The sequence below is a fragment of the Mustela erminea genome, chromosome 1, assembly GCF_009829155.1.
Source record: "Mustela erminea isolate mMusErm1 chromosome 1, mMusErm1.Pri, whole genome shotgun sequence".
Classification (NCBI taxonomy): Eukaryota; Metazoa; Chordata; class Mammalia; order Carnivora; family Mustelidae; genus Mustela; species Mustela erminea.
This window is the reverse complement of record NC_045614.1, coordinates 19,702,988-19,729,231: the sequence shown is the minus strand read 5'-3', so window position 1 is coordinate 19,729,231 and position 26,244 is coordinate 19,702,988. Positions and strand designations below refer to the sequence as shown.

Genomic DNA, 26,244 nt, shown 5'->3' with positions numbered 1-26,244 from the left:
ATGTAGAGCCTCTATCTTCTGCCCAATGAAGGTAGTAACATAATGACTTTCCCTCCACGGACTGAAGCTAGAAGACAACTGGCTGCTGCATTATTCCCTCCCCCTGATTAGGGACCCTTTAATTCTTGCTACTCCAGCAGAAGAAACTTTCATGAATCCTTCTAAACACCCAAAGGCACTAGAAGCCCCATATAGACTTATACAACCTAGAAGACTCAGGCAAAGCCACCTGAGCATTTGGCCAAATAGACAAGTACAGAAGCCAGAAGCAATTCTACCTAGAGAAGAGTGAGGAACTGGGAAAAGCAAGAAGCTAACAAAGGGCTAGAGTTCAAACACCTTCCCCATCTCGGAGACACACATTCCATCTTGGCGAAATAGCTCTGGGGAAGAGGAAATGAATTGCCAATTAAAGCATCTGCTCATCGCTGTCGTGCTATATTCCCATGCTATCTCTTCTATCATCAGATGTCACATACAGTTTAGGTAGAGATCTCCAAGATTACAAAGTCTACCAACCAAAACCCACAAAGGTGGTGGTTCTTGTTTCTGAATAAAATGATGCCTTGGGTTGTGAAGATGTCTCATTATCAGTTCTAGAATGAAACTCCAGGGGCGCCTGGGTGGCTCAATTGGTTAAGCATCTGTCTTCAGCTCAAGTAGGGATATTTAGGTCCTGGGACTGAGCCCTGCGTAAGGCTCTCTGCTCAGCAGGGAGCCTGCTTTTCCTTCTCCCTCTGTGCTCTCTCTCTCTCTCTCAAATAAATAGGTAAAATCTAAAAAATAAAATTTATAGACTAAAACTCTATACCCAAAAGCCCCAAGGAAAGGAAGAATGCAGGGAGTCCAGTGAAAGTCAACAATAATATAAAAACTTCCCTACTAGGGCTGCAGATTACCATAGCCATCCTTCGTAACTTAAGTGGTTTCAACAAAGGAGTTTAAATTGAAGAATGAGTTGGAATAGAAAATGAGGACCACCCAGATGCCCCAAGACATTTTTATTTTAAAAGCTTTGCCATCTTTGCTTAAGGCTCCTCTGTAAACACCCTCCCCAAATGTGGTACCAAATCTATTAAGACTCCTGGCTGAAAACAATACCTTCTGCAGTTTTAGAAATGTGACAAGAAAATGGGATGCTTTCCAATTAGCCTATGGTCAGTTTTCCCCTAAAAACTAAAAATTTTTACTTGTCTAGTCTGTAAGTGCCAAAAGTACTGCAAAAAAAAATGTGTATTTGCATTTTCCAGCTCTATTTTTTCTAAATGACGTTAACTATTGTGTCTTTAGCTACTCCATTTGGAGTATCATCAACTATGCATGTCTTGTATCATCAGGATCAATCCATTTCACAATGGATTTCTGCCCCTAAAGTGACAGATTCTCTCTGGGTTTTTCTTTTCTTAAAACTTCTATTTTATCAACATGATGGTAAAAACTCAAACCATTTCAATTGTGAAAAATGAAAGGTTACGATATAAGCCTGTTACTCAGGGCCACAGAAACTGTGCCCTTTTGTTATATGAATGCTAACAGACTCAATGCCATCAAGATATGCCTTCTTCCTACTACTATCTCCATTTAGCCTTCTAACTTTCCTATTAAAATTTTTTTGTTTGCGGGGCACCTGGGTGGCTCAGTGGGTTAAAGCCTCTGCCTTCGGCTCAGGTCATGATCCCAGAGTCCTGGGATCGAGCCCTGCATCGGGTTCTCTGCTCAGCAGGGAGCCTGCTTCCTCCTCTCTCTCTGCCTGCCTCTCTGCCTACTTGTGATCTCTGTCAAATAAATAAATAAAATCTTTGAAAAAAAATAAAATAAAATAAAATTTTTGTTTGCTAAGTAATAAAACAGTACTGTAATAATTCTGTACCACTTCAGTAACTATGAAAAATTACTTTCTGTGTATGAGACATATTAGGAAACTTAATCCAGAAGCTGTATCATTTTTGCTTAAATAATACAAATTCCTTTGGAAAAAGCATCATAGCATACTGGATGGCATGTAAATCCATCTAAAAACCAAGAACAATTCTATGTTCATAAGTTACAACAACACTTTGGGGCGCCTGGGTGGCTCAGCTGGTTTGGCATCTGCCTTCGGCTCAGGTCGTGATCCCAGAGTCCTGGGATCAAGCCCCACATTGGGCACCCTGCTCAGTGTGGAGTCTGCTTCTCCCTCTGCCTCTCCCTCCCTCTGTTCCTGCTCTCTCAAAAAATAAAATCTTTTAAAAAAGTGGTATTAATCTACCACCATTCCAAGATCTCTGGAGGAAATATGCTACATAAACAGAAAGTACAACTAAGGGCATAAAATAGCATCAACCCTACTCTACCTCCTGCCACAGCTTACTACAGCAGAACTGGTATCAGGTAGGAAAGGCAAGTGTTTGCCATGGGCTCCTAAAGCACATAAGCATTAGCCTTTTTGACTTAAAGAAGGTCCACCTGCTTATTAAGTCTCTTCTAAACTGTACCAAAAAGTTCTAGAATAAAGAATATAATCGGGGTGCCTAGGTGGCTCAGTGGGTTAAGCCGCTGCCTTTGGCTCAGGTCATGATCTCAGGGTCCTGGAATCGAGCCCCGCATCGGGCTCTCTGCTCAGCAGGAAGCCTGCTTCCTCCTCTCTCTCTCTCTGCCTGCCTCTCTGCCTACTTGTGATCTGTCAAATAAATAAATAAAATCTTAAAAGAAAAAAAAAAGAATATAATCAATCCAATGCAGTGAGTGGTTCTACCAATTCAGGGCACATCAAAATCACACGGATGACTTGTTAAAGCAATGATGGCTGGGCCTTTTCCGCAGAGTTTATGATCTGGTAGGTCTAAATCAAGGCTAGAGAATTTGTATTTCTTTCTATTTCCTTTTTTTGTCAGAGAGAGAGAGTGCACAAGTAGGGGGAGCAGTAGGCAGAGGGAGGAGCAGGCTCCCCGCTGAGCAAGGAGCCCAATGTGGGACCAATCCCAGGACCCTGGAATCACACCGAGCCCAAGGCAGAGAGGCTTAACCGACTGAGCTAGCCAAGCATTCCGAGAATTTATATTTCTACCAAGGTCTGAGGTAGTGCTGACACTGCTGGTCCAGAACCCACTCTGAGAACCACTGCACTACAGTTCACAGAGGCTGTTCATTGTAGTCTTTATCTTTAAAGATTTATGCTGATCACTTAACAATAAAATACATCAATTGTACTGTCAGTTTTTCAACTTTTTATTGAAAATCATTTCCAAGTTACAAAAAAGTTGCAAGAATAACAGCACAAAGAACACACGCATGGACGTTACCCAGATTCAGCTATTGATATATTTTTGTTTTGTTTTCTTTTTTATTTATTTTTTTATTGTGTTATATTACCATACAGTACATCATTAGTTTAGGATGTAGTGTTCCATGATTCACTGTTTGTGTATATAGCTACTGACATACTTTGTTGTATCTACTGTATCATTCATTACTCTCTTCCTACCCTGTCCATACACAGCAAGTATTTTTCCCTAAACCACATAAGAGAAAAAAACATACAACTTGGTCCTCTACCCCTAAAAACTTCAGTGTGTACTTCCTAACAAGGATGTTCTCTTATATAAATACAGTAGATATCAATTTCAGTGAATTTAACATCCATACACCACTACCACAATCCATACGGAGGAGTTCCATTCTACCCAAAATTCCCTCATGCTTCCACTTTACAATTGACTCCTCCCCCAACACCCTGGCAACCACTACTTTCTACTCCTTTTAATTCTGCTTTTTCCAGAACATCACAGAAATGGAATCATGTTGTATGTAGTCCTTTTAAAAATTATGATCAAATACACATAACATAAAATACACCACTTAACCGTTTTTGCAGTGTGCAATTCAGTGGCATTTAAATACATTCACAACGTTATCCAGCCATCCCCACTACCTGCTTCCAGAACATTTTTATCACCCCAAAAAGGAAACCCTATACCCATTAAGCAGTCACTCCCCATCTCCCCCTTCTCCAGCGTCAGACAACAGCCAAGCTACACAATTTGCTTTCTTATTCCATGGATATGCCTATTCTGGATATTTTATATAAATGGGATCATACTATATGTGCTCTTTTGTGCCTGGCTTCTTTCACTCAGCACAATGTTTTCAAGATTCATCCAAGTTATAGCATGTATCAGTATTTCATTCCTTTTTATGGCAGTGTGTAGCCTTTTCAGTCTTGTTTCTTTTACTCAGCACAATACCTGAGATTCCTCCACGTTGTTACGTACATGTGTAGTTTTGTCATTTTTATTGCTGAGTAGTATTCCACTGTAGGCACACCAAAGTTTGTTCATCCAGCCACCAAATTTCACTCTCGATACTTTTCCCAGGAATGTAATCATTTCACTCAAGGTAATTTACAACTAATGGGGTTATAATATATTTGCAAATGGCAAAAGAAAAACTCAAATATATATCACATATGTAGCTTCACAACTCCTTATCTGGAACTCCAAAATCCCTTAAATATTAAGTGTTTTGGAAAATTTTCAAGTCATCTGAAGTCATTTGGAGACAAATCCTGACCTATGGTATACTGCATCTCTTTATAGTCTTTACAGTCCTCTCAGTGAGAATAGTCACATATTTTGGTGCAGAAGTATTCTTATGACTGATATACATCCCACTGGGGGATATAATTCATATTTGATCTATGTACCACATTGCCCTTCTGCATTCAGAAAAAGTCATAAACTTATTTGACCCCACAGATTTTGGATAAAAGTTGTGGCCCTGTATTCACACAGCCCTAAATGAAACAAAAATTAAATCAATGATTACCAGAGTCAGTGAACAGGCATTAATCTTTTCTCTCCATTATAGACTGGTTCTCCATTACACCAACTAAACCTCTGCCCTACAGTCCCCTTCTTAAGAGCAGTGTCCATCCTGCATGGCCTTTGCAGGTTATTGTAAGCCTAAAGAAACTGACTGCCATTTATGAAAGTTACCTCTTCTACTAAAATACACATAAAGTCTTTTAAACAAGCAAATGTTAAAAACATTCTTAAAATATCTGATTGCTTCAAGGCATATTCTTCAGCAGATATAAGGCTGCACTGCTCTGAAACCTAAATGACCCCTTTAACGTTCCTCACCTGAGAAGAGAACGCAGCTGCTATGAATACACATCACAGACACTTACTCATTCCACACATACTGAGAACCCACCAGTGCCAGGAGAGTGGCAAGCATGAGGGTAACAGGAAGGAACAAGATAGACAAGGCTCCTACTGTCATGGAACTAACTCTCTGGGAGGAATAAGATACACAAAACCACTAAGAAAATACCAGAATGATCGATCCTATGACAACAAACCAGGATATGATGAAAAACCATCAAGGAGTGATTCTGGATTGGATGGTGAGGTAAGGCCTTGAGAGGTGAAACTGAAGCCAAGAACTAAATCCCAAAAGACGAGTAAGGATCAGAGGGAAGGACAGTGCAAAGGCCCTTTCAGAGAAAGAAGCCTGTACTGATCAAGTCTACAGAAAGGTTCAGTGTGGCTATAGCATAAGAAAAAAAGTGGAAAGCAGTATGGGATGAGATCAAATAGCCAATGGCCAGCTCATGCAGGATTCTGTAAGTCAGAACAAAGAATTGTGAATTTCTTCCAAATGAGATGGAAGACCATTAGAGGATTTTAGGCATGGCAGTTAACATGATCTGACGGATATCTTCAAACATTCATTATACTTGCCACGAAGAGATGGATAACATGGGACTGGTAATCCAATTCTCTCATTAAAAAAAGAACCATATATACATATTTAATACACTGTCACTTCATATAATAAAATGCGAAGAAAAGACTGTATTTCCTGAAAGGTGATTTTTTTTTTTTAAACCACTGTCTTGAATGATTTCACATGAGTATCAATGTCTCTGGTCTGCCAATTATGTTTCTAATAGCTACTATATCATGCAAATTTAAGAACTACTTCTATGGACCTTATACATTAAGTATTACTCTGCTAATACATCTGACAATATAAAGTCAATGAGTACTAAAGAAATGAAGAGTTTAAGCTGCTATTTAAACTTCAAGACATCTCTACTTTCCTTAAAATACCAATACTTAATAACACAGTTCATGAAATAAGACCAAAACTGAGGTTACTGCTGTCAGTAAAAAGTAACTGTGGTCTATAAATTCTACTTTTAGTTCCTAAAGATAATAGTACATCTAGAAAATGTGTATAAGACACGTGCAAAAAAAAAAAAAAAAAAAAAGACATGAATGTGTAAGAACAACATTACTACTCTTACATTTCCACAAATTGAGGACTGATTTTTTTTTTTTGAGAACTCAGGCTTTTAAAACAAAAAAATACTTAGCTTTCTAGAAAAATATTTATAGAAAAAAATACTTCTGGACTTCACAAAAAATACCAAATTATTTCAAGCACCAAAAATTTATTTTTATGGATAGTTTTCCTCTGCAGAACCAAACTGAAGAAGCAGCTCTCTAGTTAATACAAAGAAATTCATTCCATGGTAAACTGTTTAGAGGTAAACTATATCCTCAAAATACAGCATACTCTTACTTGAAGTGTTCTTTAATTTGGATTACTAAAATTCTAAGTTCTGTGAACAGATTAATGATCTACTTTCTTCAATTTAAAATCCCACAAGAGATCACTTGAAGATTACTTTCACTTTTAAATCATTCCATATTATACAGACTAAAATATCACTCAATGCCTTGAGTGCCTAGCATTTCACTTTCAGTTTTTTTGTACTAAGATTTGAAGGAACTAACCAAACATGATACTCTAAAACACTAGGACAATATTATGAAAAGTTTAATCTGTAGTTCAGACCACAGAGCAGAGGTCAAAGAGAAAGTTCTTCTCGATCTATTCATAGGTTTCAACAAAACAGCTGTTGCAGGGCTTCATTCTCAGAGCAAGATTGAAAATCCAAGAAACTGCTAATTTGTACAAGTTCTCTGGAAAGTTGTAAATTTCAGGCTGAAGCAATGAAATGTAAATTTTTAAACATAGTAAATCTATTACATCTTGCCAGGCTCAAACATAAACACTCCACCACAATGAAGAACATACATAGTAAATTTAATGATTATATAAAATATATTCAGGGATAAATGCTACGACACTAACTTTCTATCTTAAACACTACAACACTCACTTTATATCTCATAGGCACCCAGAAGAACTGGAACATGCATCCTCATCGCCCATGTGTGGACAAACAGCCACAAAGAACCACAGCTAAGCCTAAAGTTGGCTGTTCTTTGAAGGCATCAATAGGAGGCTTCTGGAAATCTTAACCGTGGTTTCTTAAAATAACTTTGAGTAGCACATGATGCAGAAATGTGACAAAGACTCTTCCTAACCCAAGGCCACTGGCATGTGCAGAAACTCACCTGTGTTATACTCCTTCAACTCCAAGTCCTTTACAGGCACGCCATCAGGAGTCCGAAAGGCATTAAGAATCTGCAAGAATATGGTGTATACACGAATGATGTAAATCATTAATCAAACACTAAATATTTAATTTTCCCTCCTTGATTTTATTCTATGTAATTTAAGGCTATGATCACTTTATTAAGGCAAAATTAACCCATGTACATTCTAGGCATTCAAAACTGTTAATGAGCAGAACATAATTACTCAAAAATTCCCAAGTACACAAAAAAGGCAGAAGAACATAACCATCAAGTACCCGAGCTCTGAAATCAGACTGCCTACGTTCCAAGCCTCTCTTGCTCTCTTGCTGTGTAACTTTTCAGTGCCCAGTTTCTCATCTGTTAAACATAAGATGATGCGATGATGCCCTGGGCTCATGCCAGTCCAGAGCCATGGCACTTAACTCCCTCAGCCTGGTCAGGTTATTTTTCCCATCTTCAGAAGGACTATTCTCTTGCAGCATTCAGGCCTGGGCTCAAATGTCATTTCCTTAGCGATACCTTCCCCCAACTACCCAAATGAAAATAGCCCCTAGCCCAGTTATGCTCAACACCTTTATTTTAGTTTCCTTTAGATCACTTATCACTGCCTAAAATTATGTTTTTTGTTTACTTTTTTATTACCCATGGACATAGTGACTTTACAAGTGTTATGCAACACTTCAACACTGAAGAGTTATGCATCGCCTAGTTTTTACTACTGTAAATAAACTGCATCTTTATGTATGCAATCCAATGCTCCCTCTGGGATTATGTCTTAAGGGATGATTACCAGGTCTGAGGATAGCAATCATGAACCTCACCTCAGTGAGTGAATGCGTAACTGCTGAAATCTACGTAAGTTCTATGGATTGTACCCAAGCCAACTTGCTGGTTTAGCTACTGTACTATAGTAATGTAAGATGCGAACACTGCAGGAAGGACACCCAAAATTTCCCTGTAAGTTTCTTTGCACCTTCCTATGAATCTATTAATTTTTCAAAACAAAAAAGTAAAAATAATTTTTTAATTGACAAAAAAGGGAAAAAGAAAAAGGAAAAAGAGCCTTACCTCTTCTTTTGTGGCATTTTCAGGCACCCCACTTAATCGAATAAGCTTGCTTGGTTTTTCCTCATTTGGGCCAGTCCTATAATCTTGATCCTTGAATCCAGAAAAAAAAATTATTTCAGAAATAAAAGCATGTTAGTTTGCAAATGAAAGCAAAGATGAAATGCAAGTTCTAAGTATCAAATATCAAAATCACTTGCATCACATTAAGATATGAAAAATTTTAATTCTCTACTTTTCTGAGTTCCAAAATTTGATTTCAAATCATTAGTATATAAATGTGCTAAAATCAAGGCTCACTGAGGAGTCTTGAAATAGTAAAGCGGAACATTAAGAGAAACAGTGCTGAATAGGACTTATAACCATGAAAAAAAAGGAAAAAAAAAAAACCACTAACATTCTAAAAAATATTTTTCACATAATAAAAAAATATGTATACATATGTAAATATAAATATGTAAAATTTTCCTTTCCTGAATGAGAAAATAGGAAAAAAATTTTATTATTATTATTATTATTTTTAAAGATTTTATTTATTTATTTGACAGAGAGATCACAAGTAGGCAGAGAGGCAGGCAGAGAGAGAGAGGAGGAAGCAGGCTCCCCGCTGAGCAGAGAGCCTGATGCGGGACTCGATTCCAGGACCCTGAGATCATGACCTGAGCCGAAGGCAGCGGCTTTAACTGACTGAGCCACCCAGGCGCCCTGGAAAAAAAATTTTAATCAGGTGCCATTTGTCAAAGATGTCAACTATAAATAAATTTCAGAACAAAATCAAAAGGTGTCATCTGACCATACAAGAGTACAATTCAGAGAAATCTGTATTTTCTGTATTCACAGAAGCCTCAACTGCACAATCCTCTCTTACTCTTTAAAGTGTCCTGATCTTGGGGCTCTTAGGTGGCTCAGTGGTTTAAGCCTCTGCCTTCGGCTCAGGTCATGATCTCACGGTCCTGGGATGGAGCCCCACATTGGGCTCTCTGCTCAGCGGGAAGCCTGCTTCCCTCTCTTCCTCTGTCAGTCTCTCTGCCTACTTGTGATCTCTCTCTCTGTGTCAAATAGATAAAATATTTGGGGGGAAAAAAAAAAAGTATTTCTACACCCAACATGGAGCTCACACTTACAATCCTGAGCTCTAGAGTCATAATCTCTACTAACTGAGCCAGTCAGGTGCCCCCATTTTGTTTTTTAATGGTTACAGAAGGGGAGACCCATGACCAAGGATCCTGGATCCTACGCTTCATCCTTCAGAAATGCCTTATGATACAACAAGAAGCAGAAAAGCAATCTATTCCATTAATATACCTGAAGGTCCCGCTGGGCATCTCGGGAGGTTTTGCCCTCTGGAAAAGACTTGCTCTGACCATAGCCAAATATCTGGCTTCCCGGCAGCCTGTGATCCACATCACGGTACTCCATGCTTCTGTAATCAGTGTCTTCCCGGCCAAGAAAGTCCAGACCACCTTCTTCTTTAAACACACCAGCATCTGAACTCTGTTGTTCCCCTCCAGAAAGCTGTGACTTGTCTTGGTCTTGAAGTGGACTCCGGCTGTTTTGAAAGTCCGATGTGGACTCATGTTCAAAGGCCGCATCTTGTTTTTCTCCTTCTCTTGTTTCTGAATGTTCAAATTCTCCCTTCTGAATGCCAAAAGCAGGCCTTTCTGTTGTATGGTCATGTGTGGATTCTTCTCTCTTGTTCACGTTCATACCAGAATGTTCTCTATCTTGTGTAGAGGGTTGTATGTAATCCAAAATATTTGGATCCACAGAGGGCATCTCCCTATCTTTAAACTCCATACAAGGTCCCACCTCTCTGCTCCTAAAATCCTGATCAGTCCTGGACCGGTGTCTACCTCTGAAATCTGAATGTGGCGTATCCCTGTCCCTAAAGTCTAGATCACTAGTACCTGAACCTCGGCCTCTGAAGTCCACCTGTGTTCCATCTTTGTCCCTAAAGTCCAAATCAGATACATCTCTATTCCTAAAGTCAGAACGGGACTGATCTCTGGCCCTAAAATCCAGATCTGATAAATCTCGTCCCCTAAAATCGGTGTGGGATCCATCCCGGCCTCTAAAATCTAAATCGTAAGTGCCCCGGCCCCTGAAGTCAGATGAAGGAGCATCCCTACCTCTGAAATCAACAGTGTGAGCATCCCTGTCTCTGTAGTTCATGTGAGATGTCTCCCTACCTCTATAATCCATAGAAGTCCCATCTCCACCCCTATAGTCCATTGGTGGTCCTTCTCTATCCCGAAAATCCCCAGAATGTATGTCCCTACCCCTGAAGTCCAACTGTGATGAATCTCTGCTCTGGAAATCAGAAGATGAAAAATCTCCCCCCCTAAAATCATGTCCAGGTCCCTCCCCTCCTCGATAGTCACCATGCGGTCCGTCTCTAGCTCCATAGCTGAAAGAATGCTCCTCTACATTTGCAAAGGGAGGCCCCGAATGCCCCTGGAAATCAAAGGGAAGTGAATCTCTGCCAGGAAAGTTGCCAGAGTGTCTCTCTTGAGCATGACTCTTAAGGGGAGGAGGAGGATAATCCCTGTTCCACCCGGGAGCAAACCTTTCTTCTTGGCTCCCACTGTAGAAACAAAGACAGTGTTATTCATATTGTCCAGAGAGTTTGAAATCTACACACCAGCATATTCTTCTCTAATCACAGCACATTCTTCTGTAAACATTTTTTTTTTTTGGCAGAGTTCTGTAACAAGGTCCTAGATCTGCAGAAAACAGCAATGTTTTGCTATTTTAAGACGAAGTGGCGGAGTAAACTTTTATGTTCCCATTTCAGAACACGAGGAAAGTCAACACAAGGTTTTCAACATGACTGCTGCAGAAAAAGCTTTCACCCAGTCCTGCAACAGGGAAAATCCGCAACACCAGATAAGCTAGCAATGGTGACACACTACAAAAATTTCCATTTCCTACAGCCAGGGAACTTAGAATTCCAAGATCAACATGATGATTCCTATACGTCAAATAAATCAATGCACTATAAATGTATTACAATAAATTTCAGGAGGTGTCTTTCTCATTTCTGCATACAACGATAATATTGCAAAATATTTGATTACAGCTACAGCACAGACACCACCCAGATCGAAATGGATGCACGCCCAAAATGAAGGAATACTGGCTGTAAATCACCAGTAGGAGCACACAAGGGTACACCAGCTGAGCATAAACCCTGGCTGCATCTAAAATCCAGTTCTACACTGGCTCCACCTAGAAGCACTCTCACCTGGGTCCTATTATTTTAACTACCCAAGAGTATCACAAAAGGCAGCATGAATCATGCTACAAAGCATATGTACATCAACTTAGCCAAGCAACAGCATCTAGCTTAATGCTGAAAGGGACCTAGAGAGAGCATTAGGCCTCCAAGTATTATTTCCAGGTCCCAAAGGAAAAAGCTGATATTCCAGATTCTAATGCCTCGTACTAGTTTTTCATAGTAGTAAAATATATTTAAAAATAAGCAAAGTATTAAATTCACATGCTCAGTTTACAAAACTCAAGAGATAAATGAGAACTGGCCTACTCTTTCATTGTACCCAATTCTTCCCTTTGCCTAGCCTTCAGACCATTTACACACTTAGGCTTTGGTAAAAAGGAATTTAAATAGGCAATTAGATACCTAGGAGCCTGAGCTGAAGGATGAGGGGAGGGTACAAAAAAAGAAAACAGGAAATGATCTGAAAGGCTATCTGCTATTTAGCAGTAAAACAAAAAGTATTAGGAAATCATGTCCAACTCTGTTCTCTCCTACCAGAATATACAGGATATGACCCTCTGAGCACAGACTATACCACGAGAGAAAAACTCAAAGGACAACTGATTCTGGGTCACTCAGTTCAGGAGAAAGAGTTACAAGGCCAAACCCTTTCTTAAAGTAATAGGACTTCAACAACAGTAACCTGAACATTAGAATGATGCATATTTAATGGCTTTTCGGAACATGATGACTTCCATTAGCTCCCATTAACATTAGTAATGTCTGTGTGGTTCATCCCAAGAGGAGCAAGTTGAAACAGTCTTCGTATTTTGCACTAAAATTAAGACATTATCACTAACTCTAGTGTCTCTCATATTTAAAATCCTCAAATCCCAACAGTTAGCTTATAGGAAGACTTAAGCTTCAGCAAACACTCATGGGTGCTGAGGCATCTAAACCTACATGTTTTTGACCAGAGTGTTTCTAACACTGTCTTTGAATACTGCTCTGAAGATTATACTACCCTCTTAAGCTGGGAAGATCAAATAGATCTAGAGTAACCTACTGTACTAGCGTTCTTAGAAATGTATTTTATGCAGACTATTCAAGAAACAGTTCTATTAACATAAAATAGCAGTGATTATGAAAATAATTTTCAATCAAATAAAATTTAAGAAGCTGATAAAATAAAATGTAAAATCATTTTCCTGTAAGATACTTTTTTTAAGTGTTTTTTTGTTTTGTTTTTTGACACAGAGAGAGAGATCACAAGTAGGCAGAGAGGCAGGCAGAGAGAGAAGGGGAAGCAGGCTCTGCGCTGAGCAGAGAGCCTGATGTGGGGCTCGATCCCAGGACCCCGAAAACATGACCTGAGCTAAAGGCAGAGGCCCAACCCACTGAGCCACCCAGGTGTCCCTGTAAGAAAAGATGCCCCTTTTTTAAAAAAATCCAAATTAGTCTTCCAAAAAGTTATGCTATATAAACTACATCTCCCTTCTAGTCAAAGACCTTAAAAACAGCACATAATAACTTATATTTAAACTAAAATTATGGGCACCTGGGTAGCTCAGTTGGTTGAGCAACGGCCTTTGGCTCAGGTCATGATCCTGCTCAGTCCCGAGACTGAGTCCCACATCGGGCTCCCTGGTCATCGGGGAGTCTGCTTCTCCCTCTGACCCTCTCCCCTCTCATGCTCGCTCTCTCTCTCTAGTAAATAAATAAAATCTTAAAAGAAAAAAAACCTAAAATTAAGGTGGAGGAATATAATTTTAAATAACAAACTGGTCAAACAAAAAATGTTCTGAAAATGTTTTTTCAAGTTACAAAATAGAGCAAAGGTTACCCAACATTTCTGAAGGCCACAATCTAAATAAATAAAAAAATTTTTTAAATAATCTAAATTAGGCAAATTCTGTACAAATAGGCTTACTTACAAAATAGTTATCCATAAATATAAGTAAAAAAGAATAGATTACAACCTAAATATTTAAAAATGTTGATGTATAAGTCCACTGATCTAGACTAGGCATCAGTTAACTTTCCACAAAAAAAGCCAGATAGTATCGGTATTAGGATTTGCAGTCTGTCACAGCTATTCAACTCTGCCATTGTGGCATAGAAGCAAACACATACAACAGCTAAACAAATGATCATGGGTGTGTTACAATAAAACAAAAGTGAGCTAAAGACTATAATTTGCTGACCACTGACGCAGACCTTAAATTTTGAAAGGAAAAATGCACCCAGCATCATCACCATTGCTTTAACTTAAAGACTGCTGAGCCAAAAGTAAAGACCACTATCCAGTATTTATGAAACACTAGCTTTACTAAATATTTTATGGATTTTTAAAACTCAGTTCCCTATCTAATTTTTCACTAGAACCCCCAGCTTCAGAACGAGAACACCTCTTGAATTTGTGTGATAAAAACTTGCAGACTGCCAATCCAAAAGAAAATTTACTAGTAACAGAAGTTTCAATTGGAGCATTTAAAAAATATATACATATATATTTATAACATACATATAAATATTTAATATATAATTTTAAAGATCAGATTTCTTTGCCATATACCAAGTAAAATAATAAAACCATAAATCATAAAAATCACATTCCTTTGGCATTTTATTAATTGTAAGCATAATACAAAAGCTTTAAAAATACAGCCATCTTCATTTATTATATTGGCTACAAAAAAAAATTAACTCCCTACAGATCTAAAATATAATCTACTAATAACTGAAAGGTACCCAGTAACCCTTAATACTGAAAATGCCTTAGAAAATTGCATCCTGTAATTTTTTTTTCTCAGAACTATTTTTGATAACTGAAACACAATTTGCCATGGGCCAAACACAGCTCTGGATTCTAGACATAAATTAGTGAAATTAACAAAACTTTTATTTACATATATAAATGTTCATGTATGTTTTTGCTAGCTTTCCTTATTTGCCAAGTATGTATTACTTTGTTAAAAGAGATTTTAAAAAAAATAATTGGGGGATTATTTTTTAATGTTTAAAAAGTGCTGAAACAGGGTGCCTGGGTGGCTCAGTTGGTTAAGCAACTGCCTTTGGCTCAGGTCATGATCCTGGAGTCCCAGGATCGAGTCCCACATCAGGCTACCTGCTCAGCAGGGAGTCTGCTTCTCCCTCTGGCCCTCCCAGCCTCTCATGCTCTCTCTCTCAATCTCTCAAATAAATAAATGAAATCTTTAAAAAAAAAAAAAAAAAAAAAAAAGTGCTGAAACAGGAGTGCCTGGGTGGCTCAGTGGGTTAAAACCTCTGCCTTCAGCTCAGGTCATGATCCCAGGGTCCTGAGTTCGAGCCGCACATTGGGATCTCTGCTCAGCAGGGAGCCTGCTTCCCTCTCTCTCTCTCCACCTACTTCTCTGCCTACTTGTGATCTCTGTCTGTCAAACAATAAATAAAATCTTAAAAAACAAAGAAGTGCTGGGGCATCTAGGTGGCTCAGTGGGTTAAGCCTCTGCCTTTTTGACTCAGGTCATAATCCCAGTGTCCTGGGATGGAACCCCACATCGGGCTCTCTGCTCAGTGCGGAGCCTGCTTCCCCCTTTCTCTCTACCTGCCTCTTTGCCTACTTGTGATCTCCGTCTGTCAAATAAATAAAATTAAAAAAAAAAAAAAAAGTGCTGAAACATTGGGACGCTTGGGTGGCTCGGTCAGTTAAGTGTCTGTTTTTGGCTAAGCTCAAGTTCCCAGGGCCCTAGGATTGACTTCCACATTGAGCTCCTTGCTTAGTGGGGAGCCTGCTCCTCCCTCTGCCTGCTGCTCCCCCGTTTGTGCTCTCTCTCCGACAAATGAATGAAATCTTAAAAAAAAAAAAAAAAGTGCCGACACACAAAACACTTGGCATGCTCAGTATTCAACCTCACAAACACTTTGGAAACGACTAGCAATTTTTAAAATAGTTTCTATTTTTAAAAAGCCAAGCTATTGCTATAATATCCCTCTTTATGATAGACCAAAAAATATTATATACCTTTATCATTAAAATATTACAATTTCAGTATTCAAATTTCAAGACTTACCGAAAAGGTCCTGTTCTGTTAGCAGATCGAGAATCCCCCCACATCTCTTTCTATGTTAAGAGAGCCCAGTAAGTAGATCCTTTTGCTACCAAACTCTGGTTATAGTAGTACCTGTATAAAATAAACGACAAAATATAAACACATTAGAACATGAAGAAAAAAACTAATTTCTTCCACCTTGCTTTATCAGGAACAAAAACAGGGATATTTTTGGAAGTCACTTTTAATTTTTTTTTTTTTTTAAATTTTAGAGAGAGGGAGGGAGCATGCATGTACTAGTGGGGAAAAGGGGAGAGGGAGAGGGAGTCTCAAGCAGACTCCACACTGAGCACAGAGCCTGACGCAGGGCTTGATCTCATGGCCCTGAGATCACAATCTGAGCCAAAACAAAGAGTCAGGTCACTTAATCGGCTATGCCACCCAGGCACCCCGGAAGTCACTTTTAAACATTTACTTACTAATTTATAACAAGAATAACAAGAAAAATACTTTTTTTTTCGAGGGAATGAGCAAGCGAGAGAGGTGGGGAGGGACAGTGGGAGAAGAGGAGAATCCCAAGCAGGCTCAATGCCCATTGGTAGAGCCCAATGTGGGACTTGTTCTGACAACCCTGAGATCACAACCTGAGACAAAATCAAGAGCTGGACACTCAACCAACTGGGTCACCCAGGTGCCCCAAGAGAAATAAAAATATTTTTAAAAAGATTTTAGTTATTTATTTGAGAGAGAGATCACAAGTAGGCAGAGAGGCAGGAAGAGAGAGACAGGGAAGCAGGCTCTCCACCGAGCAGAGAGCCCGATGCGGGGCTCAATCCCAGAACCCTGAGACCATGACCTGAGCTGAAGGCAGAGGCTTGACCCACTGAGCCACCCAGGCGCCCGGAGAAATACATTTTTAATTAAAAATTAAATTTAAACATTAAAATTAAATTTAAAATATTTTAAATTAAAAATGTATTTCTCTTGGGGTGTCTGGGTGGCTCAGTCAGTTAAGTGTCTGCCTTCAGCTCAGGTCATTGATCCCAGAGTCCTGGGACTGGTCCAGCTCCCCACTCCGCAGGGAGTCTGCTTCTCCCTCTGCTTCTGCTCCTCTCTCCCACTCATGATCACTCTCTCTCTCTCAAATAAATGAAGTCTTTAAAAAAATGTGCACTCTGGGGCATCATAAGTTTTTCTCAATGTCATAAGAATGGTTTACGTTTTCTAAATATTTACTAATTTTTCTATCCTCCATTCACCTTCCTTTTTGGAAACAGCATCTTTAATATTAACACCATTCAGTCCATGGCTGATCTTACACAATCTTGCTTAGTCAATCAGAATAGTCTACCACTCTCATCACAGTAATTGCTCTAAAAATGGGCATGTACCAAGATGTACCATACTATGAGATAAACATTATTTAGAATTAAAACAAATCAAAACCTAGCAGGAAAAGCTCTTTATCTGCCTTTTTTTTTTTTAAGATTTATTTATTTATTTGACAGACAGAGATCACAAGTAGGCAGAGAGGCAGACAGAGAGAGAGGAGGAAGCAGGCTCCCTGCTGAGCAGAGAGCTCGATGTGGGGCTCGATCCCAGGACTCTGGGATCACGACCTGAGCCGAAAGCAGAGGCTTTAACCCACTGAGCCACCCAGGCGCCCCTCTTTATCTGCTTCTTAACTGTCTGACTGTATCAGGAAGAGAGCTATTAACAGAGAAAAGAGATTCCTCTTTATCAAAACTCTTATCTGCAAAGTCTGTTTCTCAAACATCTCTTCTCACCTTTATGCTAAGGGTCTTCCTCTCCTTTGTACTCTCAGGTCCCTAACCCTCTCCTTATTTGGTATGTCATATAAACCTCATGCTGCCGGACTGCCTTGGAAATGTCATGGTTGCATGGATTCTTCATACATAGATTCCCCATATGTATGACACTATATTTAATTTTCTCCTGCTAAAAGATAAATAAAATTAAAACTAAAAATGGGCATGTAACCCAAGTCAACGTGAGAAGTCATCTCCACAACCTTTGCTGCAGTTATTTGAAAAGATGCAAACTTTCACCACCGTGGATTTGGCAACAGCTTCTTAAATATGACACCAAAAGCACAAGGAAAAAATTAAGTAGACTTCACCAAAATCCAAAACTTTTGTGCAAACAAAGTACACTACCAAGAGAGTGAAAAGACAAACCACATTTCAGCAAAATGGCAGATGAGGAAGTTCCAAAGTCTCATTCTTCCACAGAAACATCAAAAAACAGCAGTAAATGTTTGAGCCAGCTCTGCTGGGGCTTAGAAAACAGCCAAAGGTGCATAACAATGAAGAGAATGTGCAATCAAGAATAAGCTATCTTTAAAATAACAGTCAAGTTTTGTGGTGGTTTCATTCACCCCTGTCCGACCCACCCTTGCACAGGCAGAGGTTTTATCTTGAAGAAATGGCAGCCTAGTTCCCAGCTCCCTCCTTCAAATCAGAGGGAAACCTCATTTGCAGATTACTGTGCACATCTCTTCTAATCTGTCTGGGAGATATCTGAAGGACTGATGTGAGGATTGGTGCTTGTCTCTGTTTCATCTAACTCAGAACCTGAGTGGTGGGTGGGGATAGGGTAAGAAGCATTGCTAGTAAAAGCTACAAAGCAGACTCAGATATGGGGAAGTTGGGGTGAAAACACTTTGGGAAATTAGGACATTCCAAAGTAACAAACACAGGGGAAATTTTAGAAAACTACATGCATACTCAGGCAAGACACATGATGAGACAAGACCTGAGAAGACCTTAAGCTTTCACCTCAGGTTGATCCCAAGGCCCAGAGCAAGCCTAGCCAAATGTTGAAGGAATGCCCCAGCACAGAACCAATATGCAAAAACAAACAGAGGTGATTATTCATTTTGCTCCTTTTCTCTTTGTTTTTGTTAGTGTTTTTTGTTCATTTTCATTTGTTTGAGCTTCTGGTATTCATGGAAAACATCAGATGAACATGAGTTAATGGAACAGACATCAGTGATCATGCAGTGATAACAAAGAATAGTCTTTGCAAAACAGTTTAGAAAAAGCCTCAAAACAGACTACAGCCTTCAACAATCCCCCACCACCATATCAGCAAACCCCAACAGAAGGTACATCTGATTTCCAGAGTTACCATGATAGTCAAATGCCCAATTTTCATTAAGAAAAAAAAACACAAAGAAACAAAATAAACTTACAGAAATTATCTCTAATAAACCAGATATCAGATTTACTAGACAAGGACTTTCTAACAATGGTAGAAATTATGCTTAAAGAACTAATGGAAATCAGGAAAACAATGCATAAGCAAAATGAGACTATTTACAGAGACAGAAATTTATACAGTGGAATAAAAAACCTGGAGCTGAAAAGTACAATAACTGAAATGAAAAGTTCACCAGAGTAGTTCAACAGATTAGAGTAGGCAGAAGAATCAGCAAACTCGGAGGAAGAGGATTGAAATTATGAAGTCTGAAAAGCAGAAAGAAAAAAGAATGAACAAAGATGAACAAAACCTATGGGGTTTGGAGATACTGTCAAACTGACAATGATTATGTAATAAATGATTCCCCAAGCAAAATGAGAAGGGAGTCCCAGAAGGAAAAGAATGGGCAGAAAGATTATTTGAAGAAATACTGGCCAAAGAAAAGAAAATTTCCCCCAATTTTATAAAAGATATGAACCTACAAATCTAGGAAGCTAAATGAAATACAATGAAATACCCGCCTGGGTAGCTCAACTGGTTGACCACTCCACTCTTGCTTCCAGCAAGAGTCATGATTTCATAGGTGGTAGGAGGGAGCCCCTCAGCCCACTCCATGCTCAGTAGGGAGTCCACTTGAGGATTCCCTTCCTCTGCCCCTCCCCCAACTTGTACACAATGCATGTGCTCAAGCTTTCTCTCTCTAAAATAAATAAATCTTTTTAAAAAATAAATAAAGTACAAGTAAGATAAACTCACATCCAACACATTATGACTAAAGACAAACAATTTTCAAAAGCAACAAGAGAGAAGTGACAAGAGATCCTCAGTAAGATTATTAGTCATCATTAGAAACCCTGGAGGCCAGAAGGTAGTGGATAATTTCTGAAAATAGGGGGGGAACTAAACTGCCAATCAAGAATTCTGTATCCAGGGGCACCTGGGTGGCTCAGTGGGTTAAAGCCTCTACTTTCAGCTCAGGTCATGATCCCAGGGTCCTGGGATGGAGCCCTGCATCGGGCTCTCTGCTCAGCAGGGAGCCTGCTTCCTCCTCTCTCTGCCTGCCTCTCTGTCTACTTGTAATCTCTCTGTCAAATAAATTTTTAAAAAATTAATTAATTAATTAAAAAAAAAAAGAATTCTGTATCCAACAAAAGTGTCCTCCCCCAAAAAATGAGGAAGAAATTAAGACATTTCCAGGTAAACAAAATCTGAGGGAGTTTGTTATTGAACCCTGCAAGAAATGCTGAAGTCCCATTGAAATGACAAAGAGGCTGAACAGTAGCCAAAGCCATATGAAGAAATAAAGGTCTCTGGTAAAGATAAACATAGGGGCACTTATAAAAGCTAGTATTAATTGTAACTTTGGTTTGTAACTCCACTTTTTATTTTGCACATGATTTAAAAGACAGATAGATGCAAAGGCAGCTCTTTCTGCCTACAGGTCCTGTCTCCATGCTTTAATAAAAACACAGTTGTGTGGGTGCCTCAGTGGCTCAGTTGGTTAAGTGACTTCTTGGGCCCGGGTCATGATCCTGGAGTACAGGGACCCACATGGGGCTCCCTGCTCAGCAGGGAATCTACTTTTCCCTCTGACCCTCCCCCACCATGCTATCTCTCTATCTCATTCTTTCTCTCAAATAAAGAAAATCTGTTTTTCTTTTTTTAATTTATTTATGACAGAAAGAGATAGCAAGAGAGGGAACACAAGCTCCAGGGGAGCTGGAGAGGGAGAAGCAGGCTCCCCGCTGAGCAGGGAGCCCATATGGGGCTTGATCCCAGGACACTGGGATCAGGATCTGAGCCAAAGGCAGATGCCCAACAACTGAGGCACCCCAATATATAAAATCCTAAAGAAAAAAAAAACAAAGAAAAACCCTGTGTGCACCAAAAATAAATAATAAAAAACAGATGCATAAAGAATAGTTATTAATCTAGGTTACTGAGGACACAATTTATAAAGATGTTATCTATGACACTGAGAACGGAAAGAGAAGACGCTTTACAGAAGTGGAGTTTTTGTATGCTACTGAACTTCAGTTGATATAAATTCAAATTAAGTTGTTACAACTGTTGAATGTTAAATGTAATTCCCATGGTAACCACAAAGAACACACATGCAAGAAAATGCGAAGAGAATCAAAACATTTCACTGCAAAAACAAACAAAAAAACAACTGAACATAAAGAAGCCAACAATGGGAGAAACAAAGGACCAAAAAAGCGATAGGGCGGGACGCCTGGGTGGCTCAGTTGGTTAAGCAGCTGCCTTCGGCTCAGGTCATGATCCCAGCATCCTGGGATCGAGTCCCACATCGGGCTCCTTGCCCTCCGCAGGGAGCCTGCTTCTCCCTCTGACTCTGCCTTCCACTCTGTCTGCCTATGCTTGCTCTTGCTCACTCTCTCTCTGACAAATAAATAAATAAAATCTTAAAAAAAAAAAAAAAAAGCTATAGGGCATATTGAAAACAAAAAGCAAAATGGCAGAAGTCCCTCCTTATCAGTAATTACTTTTAATGTAAAGTTTAAACTTTTCTAATCACAAGAAGAAATGGGCAGAATAAATGAAAAAACATGATCTAACTGCAGAGGATCTTTGAACAACACAAGTTTAAATCATGATGAGTTTTTTACAGATTTTTCTTTTCAATTCACAGATTTTTTTTCAAAAAATATAGTGGAAAATTACTGGAGATTTATGACAAAGCAGATGAACCACGTAACATAAAAATACTGAATAAAACTAAGAAAAAGGTGTATTTTATCATTTACTACCATAAAATACACACAGAACTATTATAAAAGGTTAAAATTTGGGGTGCCTGGGTGGCTCAGTTGGTCAAGCATCTGGCTCTTGATTTTGGCTCAGGTCATCATCTCAGGTCCTGGGATGGAACCCTATGCTGGGCTCCCTGCTCAGCATGGAGTCTGCTTGTCCCCCTCTGCCCCTCCTTCCACTTGCATGAGGACTCTCCCTCTCTCTAAAGTAAATAGGTCTTTTATTAAAAAAGTTAAAATTTATCAAAACTTACAGGGTGCCTGGGTGGCTCAGTCGGTTAATCGACTGCCTTCAGCTCAGGTCATGATCCCAGAATCCCGGGATCAAGTCCCGCATCGGGCTCCCAGCTCCACAAGGAGTCTGCTTCTCCCTCACCTTCTCCTTGCTCATGCTCTCTCTCACAGTCTCTCTCTCAAATAAATAAATAAAATCTTTGAAAAAAACGAAAACAAAACACTTACAAACTCACAGACCATAAGTGGTACCATTTGCAGTTGAGAAAAATGTAAACAAATGTAAAGATATAGTGTGAAATCATAATTGCACGATATTAACTGTAGTACATACTGTACTACTGTAATAATTCCGCAGTCACCTCCTGCTGCTACTGCGGTGTGCTCAAGTGTTGCAAGTATCCTCTTGGAAAAAAAAAAAAAATGACACTAATCATCCCTGCAGAGGCAGTTAGTCTTTCTGGCAAATTGCATTATCACAGTAAAAAGTGATTTCTCCTGGTTCTCCTGTTATTTTTCATGTTTAATGCAACACCATAAACCTTGAATAACACCATGGGACCCATACAAAGTGCCATCATTGATGCTGAAAGTCTTCCCAAGAAGCAGAGTAGTCATGAAACTACAAGAAACAGTCGAATTGGTTGATATGTACCACAGAGGTTTGCGATTGCAGTTGTCTGCTGTTTCAAGATCAATGAATCCAGTGTAAAGACCATGGGAAGAAAAAAAGAAAAAGAAAATTCATGAAGCCATCACTGCAGCTATACCAGCAGGCACGAAAACCTTGTAATTTTTATAAGATATCTTTTTATCTCATATTGAAAATGCAGCTTATTGAAGCTTTTATGTGGGTGCAGGATTGCTGTAAGAAAGGCATAATTAGGGGTGCCTGGGTGGCTCAGGGTCCTGGGATCAAGCCCCGCATCGCATCGGGCTCTCTGCTCAGCAGGGTGCCTGCTTCCTCCTCTCTCTCTCTCTGCCTGCCTCTCTGCCTACTTGTGATCTCTCTTTATCAAATAAATAAAATCTTAAAAAAAAAAAAAGAAAGAAAGGCATACTTACAGGCTCTAATATGATTTGAGAAAAAGCAAAGTCATATTATATGACAACTTAATGCAGATAAAGGTGAAGGAGCTAAATCCAGAGATTTTAATGCCAGCAAAGGATGGTTTGATAATTTTAGAAAGAGGTCTGACTTTAAAAAAATGTCAAGATAACAGGAGAGGCAGCTTCTGCCCACCAAGAAGCAGCAGCTGAGTTCTCAGGGCCACTGATAAAAATCACGGAGGAAAAAGGCTATCTGGTTTCTAATACAGATAAATATGCCCTACTCTGGGGGCAAAAAAAAGGCCACAAAGGACATCTATTAATAAGGAAGAGAGGGGCACCTGGATGGCTCAGTGGGTTAAAGCCTCTGCCTTCAGCTCAGGTCGTGATCCCAGGGTCCTGGGATCAAGCCCTGCATCAGGCTCTCTGCTCAGCAGGGAGCCTGCTTCCTCCTCCCTCTCTGCCTGCCTCTCTGCCTACTTGTGATTTCCGTCTGTCAAATAAATAAATAAAATCTTTAAAAAATAATAAGAAAGAGAACAGACCACCAAGATATAAGGCAAGAAGATATAGGCTAACTCTACCGTACTTAGGTTAACGATCCATAAGCTGCTAACCCCCGAGCCTTGAAGGGAAAAGATAAACAGCTGCAAGTCTTTTGGCTGTACAAGAAGGCCTGAACAAGACCCTCTTTCTGGACTGGTTCCACTGATTCTGTGACTCTTCCTGATTTAGGAAGTACTCTGCTGGTAAGAACTGTCTTTTTAAAGTTCTTTCCATACTGGACAAAGGCCTTGACCCCACAGAACCCCAGGAGTTCAACACTGAAGTTGTCATAGTGGTCCACGTGCCCCCAAACATATCTCTGATTCAGCTTCTAGATCAGGAGATCATAAGGACTTTGAAAGTTTCTTATACATGGTACTCTGTGGAAAAGACTGTCAACGCAATGAAAGAGAACTCTGATAGAACATCATGAAAGTCTGGGGAAAAAAAATTTTTTTTAAGATTTTATTTATTTGACAGAGAAAGAGAGGAAGAGAGGGAATACAAGCAGGGGAAGCAGGAGAGGGAGAAGCAAGCTTCCTGCTGAGCAGGGATCCCAGTGTGGGGCCCAATCCCAGGACCCTGGGATCATGACCTGAGCCAAAGGCAGACACCGAACAACTGAGGTACCCAGGCGCCCCTGGAAGGATTTCTTTTTAAAGATTTTATTTATTTAGTTTAGAGACAGGGTTTGTGTGAGTGAGGAGAGGAGCAGAGGGGAAAGGAGAGGGAGAGAGAGCATCTGAAGCAGTCACTGCGCTGAGCACAGAGCCCAACATGGGCTCGATCTCACAACCACAAAATCATGACCTGAGCTGAAACCAAGAATCAGACACTCAACCAACTTAGCCACCAATGCACCCCAAAAGTCTGGAAGGATTACACCACTGAAGATGCCACTGTTGTAGGAAAAGCCATGAAAGCCATTATGCCTGAAACAGTAAGTTCCTGCTGGAGAAAACTGTGTCCAGAAAGTGTGATGACTTCACAGATTTACAACAGAGGAAACGAAGGAAATCATGAAAGAGTGGATACAAAAAGGTGGTGGTGAAGGATTTCAAAATAGGGATCTTGGAGAAATTCAAGAGCTAACACACACCCCCAAGAAAAATTAAAAGAGGCTGACTTGACGGAGATGAGTACTTTCAAACCACGCCCCAGAAAGATGAAGAAGATGTAGAAGAAACAAGGGGCACCAGGGTGGCTCATTTAGGTAAGAGTCTGCTTTCAGCTCAGGTCATGATCTCAGAGTCCTGAGACTGAGCCCTCCCTTGGGCTCCCTGCTCACCAGTAAGTCTGCCTGTCCTTCTTCCTCTGACTCTCTCCCTGTTCATGCGTGCTCTCTCTCTCTCTCCCTTTCAAATAAATAAATAAAATCTTAAAAAAAAAAAAAAAAAAGATGTAGAAGAAGCAATCCCAGAAAACAAATTGATATCAGACATCTGACTGCATTCGATTATTGAAGACTGCTTTTGACTTCTTTGATGATCCAGACTTTCTAAGGTACAAGCACTGAAACTAAAGCAAACAGTGGAAGGATTGTAGAATCACCACAGAAACAATTTTAGAGATACTGGAAACCAAAAAAGTCAGAAATTAGGATGCATTTCCATAAAGTTATAGAGCATGCAGGCCTTTCCTGCTTCTATTTCTACCTCCTCTACCTCTTCTACCTTTGCCACTTGAGAGGGCAAGACCAACTCCCACAATGAATAGTTAATAAATTTCTCTGTTGTTGGGGTGCCTAGGTGGCTCAGTGGGTTAAAGCCTCTGCCTTGGGCTTGGGTCATGATCCCAGGGTCCTAGGATTGAGCCCCACATCGGGCTTTCTGCTCATTGAGAAGCCTGCTTCCCTTCCTCTCTCTCTGCCTGCCTCTCTGCCTACCTGTGATCTCTGTCAAATAAATAAATAAAAGCTTTAATAAATAAATAAACTTCTCGAAACACGTGAGATGCTTTGTGTCATCATCACCCAAGTACTCATCATGTACAACATCATGTGCGAGACTTGAATGGAAGTGGACAGATTATTCTGTGATTCTTTTTTTAATTTTTTATTTATTTATTTATTTTAGATTAGTGATTTTAATAGAAAATTCATATTGTGTTAGTTTTCTTACTGTTTTATAACACTGCTTTCAAAGAATTACATTACCATACACTACGCCTCTTTCTCCTGTAATTGGAGAAACTGCGTATCAGCCTATCATCACAGTTAAGTGTTTTTTAAATCTAACAATGTGGGGTGCCTGGGTGGCTCAGTGGTTAAGCATCTGTCTTCAGCTCAGGTTATGATCCCAGGATCCTGGGATCGAGCCCCGCATCGAGCAGGAAGCCCGCTTCTCCAACTCCCCCTGCTTGTGTTCCCTCTCTCCCTGTTTCTCTCTCGGTCAAATAAATAAAATCTTTAAAAAAAAAAAACATCTAAGGATGCTTCCTATGGACATTGGGGAGGATATGAGCTATAGTGAGTGCTGTGAATTGTGTAAGACTGATGACTCACAGACCTGTACCCCTGAAGCAAATAATGTATGTTAATAAAAATAAATAAATAAAATCTAACAATGTTTCCAATACTGTATTATGAATATGATTGTAATACTATATAACATAAAAATTTTTTAAATGATTCATTCATTAATGTATAGGCTAGGCTACCATGAAACAAT

The 26,244-nt window shown here is 39.6% G+C and overlaps 1 protein-coding gene across 7 annotated transcripts in view; it reads right to left on the bottom strand.

The window, feature by feature from the left end:
* RBM6 (RNA binding motif protein 6) overlaps positions 1 to 26,244 on the bottom strand; it is a 107,179-nt gene that overhangs the window by 61,689 nt on the left and 19,246 nt on the right. For 4 of the 7 annotated variants that reach the window (XR_004280470.1, XM_032320268.1, XM_032320247.1 and 1 more), the window contains exons 2-5: positions 15,771 to 15,881; positions 9,807 to 11,085; positions 8,505 to 8,594; positions 7,413 to 7,482 (exon numbers count right to left, since the gene is read on the bottom strand). Coding sequence is in view for 4 of the 7 variants with exons in the window: in XM_032320268.1 (XP_032176159.1) it covers positions 7,413 to 7,482; positions 8,505 to 8,594; positions 9,807 to 11,085; positions 15,771 to 15,814 (1,483 nt within the window). In the remaining 3 variants the exon portion in view is untranslated. Of the gene's footprint in view, positions 1 to 7,412; positions 7,483 to 8,504; positions 8,595 to 9,806; positions 11,104 to 15,770; positions 15,882 to 26,244 lie in introns of those variants that run through there. The other 3 variants (XM_032320260.1, XM_032320293.1, XM_032320274.1) reach the window with 3 other exon arrangements.